This window comes from Amaranthus tricolor, chromosome 3, assembly GCF_026212465.1.
Source record: "Amaranthus tricolor cultivar Red isolate AtriRed21 chromosome 3, ASM2621246v1, whole genome shotgun sequence".
NCBI lineage: Eukaryota > Viridiplantae > Streptophyta > Magnoliopsida > Caryophyllales > Amaranthaceae > Amaranthus > Amaranthus tricolor.
In genome coordinates this window covers 27686918-27698884 of record NC_080049.1, presented here as the reverse complement: position 1 = coordinate 27698884, position 11967 = coordinate 27686918, and the positions used below count along the sequence as shown (strand labels likewise).

Genomic DNA, 11967 nt, shown 5'->3' with positions numbered 1-11967 from the left:
TTACTCATTTTCTCTACTGATTACCACTATCAAAATTCAAAAGTGGCGTTTTGTTACTTAATTACAAACACATAAGCAATTCCCACATAATCTCAAATACACGGGCCTGTTAAAAGTCTGTCGCTCAGCCCATAATTTAAGGTTCAGGCTGATCCCTTTTCTTAACAGGTCGGACCATAAAAATTAATAACGGGTAGAGGCGGGCTTTCGACATGTCAATTTTATAAAACAAGTGACAGACTAATGAGACTCAACCACAACTTCTTCAACTTAACGTTACCAAAACAAAAGAAAAGAAGCAATTAACAGACATAAGCAAAAGACTTAATTACATAATTTAGATGAAGTAATAATGGGTTTCAAAATACTTCATTCTCCAAATATCACTGTATTCTTACTATATCACTACTATCTTCCTTCCTCGTTCTTTTTCCTTCTACAAACAAATCACAGTGAGCTGCTTCTGTACTGTAAATAAGTTGAACGTTTCGATTTTGTACTGACTCATTGTTCGTCCTCAATTCTATCAGTTTTAATACTTCTATCAAACATCGCTTGTTTACTGCTGGCGGGAAGTACCATTTTGGGCATACCAACACTAATATTTTACTGCAACACTCTGTTCAATCGACAAAACGAAACTCAATAAGCATCGATTTCACAAGAATGTGTTATAAATGTGATACTAACAAGTAACAACACGCTATTTGTTCTACCAACCCACTATTTGTCAACGCTTATACTAAAGATAAACTTACTTTTATGAGCGGGATATACTGGGTACGATGATGACCACGACTAAAGGTAAACCTTCTGAACACGAATGGGCAAATTCAATTTGTGGACTCTACATTATCGATTTTCTTATTTCGCTTCCGGTAAAAGCCAAATCAAAGAACGTAAAACATATAGCTTGTCCAATGTCATTGCTATATTCATGACTAGAGTTTCTTCGTGGGATTCAACGTTTTTCGAACAAAGCAGAAAACATGGATTGTTTTGCTTTCTCGGAAAACCTTATTTGTTTTTGCACTATGATCGGTACCAACACTACAGAAAATTTTATTCCAAGGACAACTTCATCTTGAAAACATCTTGAGCAGTCTGTATAACTTTTAGTCAAACTATGCAGACTGCTCAACCAAACTTCATCAAGCAAAAAATAACATAATAGGAGTAATAAGTTAATAACAAGAGACCTAATATTAAAAAAATACTCTACAAAACATCACCCTATATGACAGTGATAATATAAAAAAATTCACAATTAAGGAATCATTAGTGATTAGAATATATATATATATATAAGAATAAACATAAGCACATTGTTTAGGAAACATAAAAACCTAAGATACGCTAGCATATATTACTATATTTATAATAACACCTAAGCTTCCATAATCTACCTGAACAGGCGTCTAACAAACGTGACCATTATAATATAAAATCAACAAATGATGTTCTGACTAATGTCATATTTTATTAGACAGCCCATTATAGGTTCCTTGTGGCTTTATTTCGTTGGCATGTCAATGAACCAACTTAACCAAAAACTTACATAAATGGTTGAGGCTGAGGATATGTTATATATTATATCAATTCTTCAAAAACGAGGACCCTTTTGGACTAAAAACGTGGATGCAGCACAAGTTTCCCTCACACTTGACACTAATAATAAGTCAACTTAAAATGAGGGGTGGATGAGGAGATTCAAACTCATGACCTAGGCTTTTAATACCATGTCAAAAAATCCAACTCAACCAAAGTTTAAGTTTATATGGTTGAGGCCCTAGCAGTGGCGGATCAAGGAAAAAAAAAGTGATGTTAAAAAATATATAAAATGCACTTCATGGGTTTTGAACCCTGGTCACTCTTATGGAAAACAATACACTAACCAACTCATCTATGGTATATTTACATAAACTACTTGATTTTATTTGGATTTAAGTAATGTCAACTGATCTCAATGACCACATACTAAATCCATCATGGGACCTAAGATATGTTATATACTCTATCTTGACAATAGTTTTTTCATTAAAAAAATCAGAGGCAAAAGGAATATGAAGTTATACAGTTTCCACAGGGATGGTGCACAATTATTAAAAAGATGACTCAGAAATCAAAGAAAAAGCGGCCATTTTAGTTATAAAATAACAAGTTGGCTACCCACTTAAATAATGTATTCATTCTTGCTCAAAGGGAATCTATAGGCCCAAGTAGCCACTTCTCAAAATGAAAGCAAGTAAACGACATCAACTGGATCTAAAATTTGTCCCCTTGACTACATATGACAGACTATTTTTCCATTACAAAATTCATGTAAAGTGAAGGAACCTTAGTTTTGCAGAAAACAATGTGCTATTTGGTCATAAGATGGAGAAGGTAGTATCTCGAGGAGTTGTTTTGTCACTATAATAACTAAGGAAATATGAATATATGCACACGTGCCGCCTTCTCTATGATACTTTTCCCCTATAAAACCTCGTATTCTACGAGATTGAACGTGTGACGTGGCAAATGGAAACGTATATTATATTTTTAATCGAAAATTGTAAGGTGAACGTGTTAATGCATCAGTAAAGTATCAAGAAAGACAGAAATAATATGTATTTTAAGTAGAACGTCACATACCTCAATGCATGCACTATTGCACTGTCCTTTGAAGTTACTAAAGGAGAAAAATAAAGGGTGTTTAATTTATCCTGCTTCATTTTCAGATGAGTGTCTCTGGTTTTCAACCCTTTGAAGATGCGAAGACAACTGAAACAAGCTGAGAATGATGTCACGCCCCTTAGGATGACAACAATCTGTATCCATTATCGTCTTGCTTGAAGTGTCGTCAACTGAGAGATGTAAGCCACTTGTGTCACCATTGGTCGGGTTGATTGTGGTGGGTCCTTCCTCGTTAGCTTCCATTGAGAACATTCCGGTTTCTGGGTGGTTAAGAGCATGTCCTGCATCGGAATTTACATGGGTTGTTTGGTTGATTAGTGCCGTGCTTGTAGATTCCAGAAACTGGCTTGACAAACTATGTGATTGAGCTGACAGAAGAGAGAGAGCACGACTAGATTGTTGGATGCTTGATGTATGTTCTAGACTTGGTTTCATCGTACTAAAAATATCATTTGTAGGAATCTTATCCATTTTCTCTTCTACACAGCCCATTTGGAGAAAGAAATTTGACTTCTTGATGGAATCTTCATTTCCCTCTTTGTAATTAGTGGGACCAAGACAAACATTAGGCATCACTTCAGGAAAAGAAAGTGAGGAGGAAAAGTCAATAATTCCAGCACCTGTAAATTTGTAGTATAAAATATGGTGAATATTGATATCAGACTGAACCCCACTAACAGATGTTCATTCAAAAAGGAGGAAAAGGGGAAAAAGCCTACAGCTTCCAAGATTTCTGACGTAACTTCATGCTGGAAGGTTGCAAGTGAGAAGTATATGAAAAGAAATAATATACATGGTAATAAAACTTGAAACTGGTTAATTTAGTGTGGCGCAAATGTATTTTTAGGCCTAGAACAAATATATGTTGCATATATTTAATTTCCTACATGAAATATTATTTCCCTCTCTTTCGGGATGTTTGTAGCCATAGTGCAATAATGCAATAATGGTCACACACAATACGGCAATGTGTTGCGGCTATCAGGACGCCACATATCGACCGAAAATATGACATATTCCTTAAAACGGCCTATCACGTTTTTTTACACCTTTACAACTTGAGAAATATTTTTTTTTCGAAATCTTTACAACGCAGCCATACGATTTGATGCAGCCTTGTTTTTGCACTATGTTTGTAACTTTTCAGATCATTTGCCTATAAAAACTAAATCTCACAGTTTCCTATATTGGTTTGTAAAAGTGTGATAATGTTCTTAGGTTGAAAATAGTTTTTGTCAATTATGAAAAAATTATTCCTTTCTATTGAAAGAATGCTACTTTTTTGTGCATCTCTACACCCCTTCCTCATCTCTTCTCTTGTCCACTCCACTCCACTCCACTTCCCTATCATGGTCTTTGCCATATTTAGCAAAATGACAACCACATACCCTCGACTCTCAGTAACAACATAATTGTTAACACAATTGTAACCATAACTGCATTTTTACACTTTGCCCTCAATCATTCAAAGTAGTATCGGAATCGAGGAGCCCTCTCTAAACTTTTTTTTGAAAAAGAGATAAAACGGTCATGATGCTACATCTATACAAACTTCTGAAGAAATTGGTAAGTTGGCAATATTCCTACATAAAATTTGGTACTATCCCATCTCATAATATATTGCTAAGCTCAAGTAAGTCCATTTCCATGTCATAAAATACTCTTCAAAGAAGAGAATATTAGAAATATTTATGAGAGAATTGCTTGGTCAAGGGCCATATACATCCTATAGTATATTTAGAAGCATTGGGCTAATTTTCACATACATTTTATGTTTGCACCATTGACTAGCTATCAGTTCACGTTAGTTATATAGCGACTATATTTCTAACCTTACATATAAGTTAAATTTGTCCTTTACCTGACGCATACCAAAATGACTCATAAACCATATGAGCTTCTTACATATACGAAGTAATATACGGTGTTTGCAATCAAAGGTCAACCCAAAATATTTGTCTTTACAAGAATGAGGTAGTGCGTATTGGAATCCTATTGCCCTACTAAGGGTGAGGGAAAACATTAGTGGCATAGGGGCTATGTAATCTTGTTTTTAGAAGTAAAATTATGGAACTATATCTTCTGTATGTAAATCAAAGCTAAAAGGCTTAGATTTCTAATAAAATCATACCTATAAAGATTTCTATTAAAATAGTGATTTGACCTTAAATCAATGAAGGACCTTCTATCATCCAAGTCATTTCGTTGTAACCAAAATTGTGTTTATGCACTTGAAATATTGTTCAAATGTGCAAGCAAAGTTCTAACACATGTATCGCATTCAAAGCGTTGCTAGTTGATGGAGTAAATTCAACCATTACATTGAACATACAACAGTTTTGTGCTTAGGCTGCAAAGAAATGAATAAATTAACTTAACGCTTGGTGGCTTATCTCACCTGATTCAGAAGTGAACTGAGGCCTCCTTCGACGTTTGTTATGAGCAGCAAGACGTCTACGACAACTACGTTTAACGTCATCAAATTCACCCAAAAGATGGAACCTGGACAATCCATACCAGTATAGATTAAAAATCAAGTATTTATTAAGAAAATTACAAAGCCATTGAAAATACTCAAGAGAACAATATAGATATTGGCTACAACTGCACAAAAGATAGACATTTAACTCATGGTTTTGATGACTTCAATAATTAGATCCTTACATGTACTATCCTTACATGTACTTTTCACAAGTTCACTTATAAACTCATTACTCACAATATCTTAATATAACAATATGGTTTATAATGAGATTGCTACAAAATGACTAATAATGATGTTTCCATCGGTGTAACATGATTCGCTAGCTACTTCGCTTTCTGAATGCGCGATTCGCTCAAATTTGCCTAAGAATAGCCCAAATAATTTGCTTTCTCGATTTGCGATTCGCGAGGAAATTAACGAATCATGTGATTAGTTTCATACATCTAGGAAAGGACAACAAAATCCATTTTTGTGCATGGATCAAAAACCTTGTATTTTGTTACAACAATGAAAGCATAATAAATATGTCAATGAACAAATCCATTTCCTTTGGATATTTTATGCTGCAACATAAAGCTTCCATCACAATACTTCGATGATCAACTTGTAAATCAAGGTCAGGATGACATATGGATTGTTTCTAAGCTCTACTTAAGTATTCCCTTATCGATAAATGTTTTCTAAATAAGACAAATACTCTTTTCTTAAAATTCAATAACAATACTATACACAAAATCATAATTTGACTATCATAACATAATAGTAAACTGAATCATATACTATTAAACAGTATAGTAATCAGGATAAAAAGCTAAGAGATATAAGACAGACCTGCTACATTGCTGACAAAATCTTTGCTCAATCCCATCAACAATAACTTTCGGAGTCTTCGTATGAACATCGCAGACCTTATGGCGCCTATAGTAGCTTTTAAAAGAGCTAAGATCCGCGTTGCAACCAAGAACTTGACAACATTGAGATCGAATACTCAAAGATGTTAATCGAGCTTTTTTCGATGGGGAATACGACATGTTAGAGGACTCGGGTACATGAGTTCTTAACAACTCGCTACCTTCGCCAACTCCACCATCTACAAAACTACCCAACGTCAAATCAACAAATGAACAATCCTGTTTATTTGATTGCATAAAATCAGATATGATTTTTGAGCCTGATTCTTTTTCTTCCCCAAATGAGGGATGATAATCAGTCCCAATTTCATCACTGAAACCCTCTCCACTTGGTTCACTGGAAATAGAATATGATTTTCTAACATCATCAGCAAAACCCAAATCCATAAAACCCATTCTTTCAAGAGCTTGAGTGTTAGAAATTAGCGGGTAATTTTCAACATTAACAGTGGGTTTGATTTCACATCCCATCATTTTACTCTTACTATGATTATCAACTAGTAAATCTACTTCCTCAGATAACCACAAACCCTTTCCTGTTGATACATATTCCCAAGAATCCATCACAATTTAACCTGTATAAATCACAAAATAATGTAAATAATCATCATCACTACCTTAATTCTTCAGAAAAATTAAATACTTATGAAAAATATACATCGCATTACCCTAATTTTAAAGTCAAATACTTGTGAAAAAGAATCACAAGCAAAAAAAAAATTAACAAGTCAAAATGAGCATAAACCCACCATACTATACTAAGAAAGAAACCATAATCCCATCATTAAAACATGAATAAATCATAAATTAACAAAAACCCAATTCTTAAAATTGAGTAAGATGGAGAAAATACAAGTCAACTTAGAGAAAAAATATATGGGTTTTTGGGTTTTTTAAAGCATACCTCAATTATAATGAAGCAGATGAAGAAATGGTGGAAGTTACAGAGAAGGAAGGAGAGAAATACAGAAACTTTCTTTCTTTTCACAAAAAATGAAAGGAAAAAAGTGAAAAAAGGGAAGAGAGGCAGAGATGTAGTGAAGAGGGTCTATAATCTATATGATTCTCACAAAATCAGAATGGGGAAGCATGTCTGAAGGATCTTTTTTCAGAACAAATATGATGTCTATCACATTCACATAAAATCAGTTAAATGAACTTTTTTCTGTTCAAAAAGATACTTAATTTATAAATTAATACAGACAGGAAAAAGAAGGAAGAGTAATTTCCACTAGATTAAGGCAATCATGAGATGAAAGCTAAATGTATTAAGGTATAATTAAAATAAAATCATAGTTATGTAAGTTTAATTTGGTGAAATATCAAAAATCTGTTTCATTTGAGGATACCCCAGTGTTTAAAGGGATAGGGCCACCTTTAAGGACTTCTCATTAAAGAGGCAGATAGCTGTCCACTTCAAGATATGACCCACCAATCTTTTGTCCAATTAGTTTCCTTAAACATTATATGCTCTTCTATGTTATATTCTCTCACTTTTTAATTAATTGGGTATTTGGTAGAAGTTTAAAAGAGCTTATTAAACAATTTTACTTTTCCCGTGATTGGTTAATATATGATAATTGGTAGCTGATAGTTGATTTCATTGATTGATTTGATTAGTTGATCATATTGATTGGTTTGACCAACTAATTTTCTGCTATGAGCAGTTTATTCAAAAACAGTTTAATCATAACAGTATGTTATTTCAATTAGCTAATTCACCAAACACTACTATTTGATGGTTTGACCACTCAACCCTCTATTTGTATCAAAATAAGTTAAACTTGTCTTTTGCTTAACACCTACTTTACTTTAATACAAATAGATAGTTAGATAGTCAAACCATCTAATTCTACTGTTTGGTAGATTAATTCATTAAAATAGTTGATTGTCATGATAAGCTAATTTAAACAAGTTGCTCTTAGCACCGTATTCAAAATCAGTTGGTCAAATTAGTTACTTCAATCAGACACTGGCTGACAGCTATCAGCTAACAATTATTTTTCAAACACTCTAAATGTCTCTCTTCATATCAAATGTCTTATTTTTTTTATTGGTAATTATTTTTTACTATATACTCGTGAGATCCATCTATTTATACAAATGTCATCAAATTATCAATTTGTCTTGCTCACTTTTCTTGTGTGATTATTTATTATTTTTTCTGTTACTCACTTTTTCATGTGATTTTCATTTTTTTCTGAAAATTGATGTATTATAAAATGGGACGCTTAATTAAAATAGAATGGAGTAATATTCGACCCCACCATTGAACATAACTTTCAATATTCAACCTTTACTTTTTCTAGTGTGACTCTTGCGTATATGTCATTGTGCCATGGAGAAGTTGAATCATTTGTTTTTTTTGGAGTCATTGATATTTTTAAAAAATTAAGATATATATTTTTAAAGGTATATGTGTTATTGTGTGGTTGTGTTTTTTTTCAACTTAGCCAAATATCTAGTCAATTGAATATAAGTAATGAATTGTTAAATCAATCATATATATTATCTGTTTGCATGAATTATTAATATTTAAAAAATTTGACATGTATATGGTTTTTTGAAGAGCATTCTCAATAGTGAGGAAAAAAAATTTGTTACCAATTTCTCTCTATACTTTTCCTTTCACCTATATAAGCTTTTTGCGTGATAATTGTTGTTATTTTAAGTTTATCTCACTCATGAGAAAAAAGAATTCCTTACTACTCTTTCAGTCTTTCTCTTATCTTTTATCCTATTTTACTTTATTTTTAAAGTGTGTCAAAAATATATCAATAAGGGTGTCTATTTATAGAGAATTTTTTATAATTTTTGGTATTTGGTATGACTTTTAATTTTTAAAAATATTTTTATAGATAAAAAAGCTATTTAAATAAATTTAATTGGTTGGTAACATTATTAGGACACATGTCAAAGTGTGATTGAATTTTACAAATGTCTCATACTTTCAAAACTTTCCCCAACTTGAGTGGAGAAAATTGTTTCCATGCATGGAAAATTTTAAAACCTCACTAACGTGAGTCATATTAAAAAAAAAATAAAAAAAAATAAAAAAAAACTTTCACTTCAAAAAAATTTCTTTACCAATGAGTCTAAATATCTTGTTTGATTTGTTCTTTTATTTACCCTATAAAGATATAAGCATGGTTTTTTCTTCTATAGGTCTAAATAATTCATTGTCTTTCCTCTTTTCCCGTGACATCCCTTCCCTTACTCTTTTCTTGCGCCATCCCTTCTTTTTCCTCTTTCCATACGCCATTATATCCCTTTCCCTTCCGACCCCATAATTCCAACCCCACACCATAAAAAAGGAAAAATTTAAATCCCACCTTTTGACCTTTATTGCTCATAACACTCCTAACCAAAAACAATCGGCTACTGCAGATTAAGTATAGTTCGCTCTTCTTCATCGTCTTCCTTAAACTTACTACTAATTGACTGAATTGAGATATGTTCAAACTTTTTAAGAGCATATGTATGTAATTATATTTTTGATAGGAAAGGCAGACTTCATCAAAGAAAAAAGAAAACAAAAATTACATTATCTGAACTCATGGAGGAACTCGGCCCCTTTACCCCAAACAAGGTCGCAAATAGCATTAGTAGCCCAACAAGCAAGTCTATGCGCTCTCTCGTTACACTTTTTAAAGCAAGAAGAAAACTCAACAAGAGAAAATAGATGAACTTAAGAGATAGCATTATCAACTACTGTTTGACCATGGTGGATTCTTTGCCCTTTTGCATTCAAAGCATTGATGATGAGCTTTGTGTATCCTTAATGATCACATGTGCCCAATTGTTACTGCGTCCAATTAATGCTTCATTAGTTCATTTTGGTGTTGTCCATTATGTATGTATGACATTGAGATTGGTTATAGGCGTCTAATCAATCTTGAAACAATCATAAATTTGTAAGGGTTTCGATATTTAGACTTAGTTCTTCAATCGTCCAAAACCTTGTCAGACATACTAAAACTTGTTGGACATTTAGTATATATAAATTTCTAAAGATATATTACCAAAGACTACAGATAGTAGTAGGACAAGATGTATTAAAATACAAGGTCCAAAGGAAATCAAAGAGAATGACAAAAAGGCAAAAATAGGAATCGAGTCAGCAGATAAAGCCGACTCGGCTTTCCTGTGGGTTAGGGCCACAACCGAGTTGGCTTTGGCTGCTGTCTAGCCCCTATATGCCTTTTCATTTTCTTTGAACGATGAGCATTGAATTCCTTTTCTTGTTCAATCTTTATTCTGATATTACAGTGATGTTTATTCTTGAAATAATAATCATAAATACCACAATTAACATGGTATTGAAGTATGGTCATTGAGCTTGACCATCAATGGTAATTAGTAGTTAGTATCCCATGACCTTTGGGTATACTATGACTAGTATAAATAGAGGGCTTTGAATAAATGATGGACATATCGATTTCTGAATTCTTATTCTCTTTCTTACTTTCTCATTTGCTTGTGATTTTCAAGAGAATTATAAACTTTTTGTCAATCTTTCAAGTTTTATAATTCATATAAACACTTTATTGTTAAGTGGTGTACCCTAAGTATTAAGAGTATATATTGTGTTGTTTATATCTCGTTATGAATTTTCATGTTCAAGCTCAAGTACCTTTTGTGGGGGAAATATCACCAAAAGAATTGATCTCATGCTTCCAATAAGTATTAAGTTTCCAAATAACAGTCTTTGTTGCATAAGTATCTTAAAAGCTTTACATTAGTTTAAACTTTAATTATGTAATTTTAAACCATCAACAAAGGAAAATACAAATTCCTCATTACTTATAATTTGCATTTCATTGTTGTATAATAAAAGCTTTCTCGAATATTTAGCCCTATAATCCTCCTATTTATCAAAGCCTTTTAATAAGACATAGCTTAGGTACATTTGTAACTCCCATATGTTGATTAGTGCCCAACTAGTTGAAATTAGATTCTTTACTTAGACAATCATATTAGCACTTATGCTGACACCCCATTTATCGGTATTTTGATGAATAAACTTGAGCAAAATGAATTATCATATTCTTGCTACATTATTATACTTCCTCCCATATGTTACATTTAATTTGTTGTTCACATAAAAAATATTTTTATTTATATCACATATTTTCAGTATCATTTAAGGCATTTTAGACAAATTGAAAGAAATAAATCCTCTTTTTAGAGGGTTGATTTTGAATTAAAACGGGTGTTTAGAAATATAATTGAGACGAACCTTATATGTTATAATTATCATTATAAGTATAGACCTGTCATATACTTTATAATTAATAAAATAATTAATCATAAAATGTAAATTTTTAAAAATCTACTTCATTAAGTAAAATTTTTAAATATTAGGGTTTTTTCCAACTATGGGTCATACTCATAGGCAAATGCCTAACTTATCTATGTACTTTGGACAAAAATAGCCTTGTTTATCTTTATTTTAATAGTTTAATAATACTTATGGTCCTTACAATTTTCCACTAATTGCATTTTAACATTTTTATATTCATTATAGTCCTTACATGTTTCTCACAAACTTTATAAAAATATAATTGTATAAGTTTTAGTCCTCATATTTTTTTCTACTAACTTTATTTTAATTTTTATAATGTTTATGGTTCCTACTTTGCCTCCATTAAATTTATTATTCAATAAAATAATATGTCAACTATCTAAAAGATTTTATTTTTCTTAATTCACGTTAACATTTATTGTGAGTTATGGGAACTTCATTAAGAAATGAAGAGAGTGATTTTACATTTTTTTTTATAATAATTGCTACATTATTATATATGTTATAAAATAACTTATAATTTTTCATATTTATCCATACTTTATTCCTACTTTACATGTCACTTACTCAAAACCATCTCTCATTATTTA

General features: G+C 31.8%; 1 protein-coding gene across 1 annotated transcript; it reads right to left on the bottom strand.

Annotated features, from left to right (window-relative positions):
- Positions 1-32: 32 nt before the first annotated feature.
- Positions 33-7411, bottom strand: LOC130809380 (squamosa promoter-binding-like protein 6). The gene is made up of 5 exons (XM_057675144.1): positions 6977-7411; positions 5993-6647; positions 5075-5178; positions 2635-3296; positions 33-619 (listed from the first exon to the last, which is right to left on the bottom strand). Exons 2-4 carry the CDS (start codon positions 6634-6636, stop codon positions 2701-2703), a joined length of 1344 nt encoding a protein of 447 aa, XP_057531127.1. The 5' UTR covers positions 6637-6647; positions 6977-7411; the 3' UTR covers positions 33-619; positions 2635-2700.
- Positions 7412-11967: the final 4556 nt, after the last annotated feature.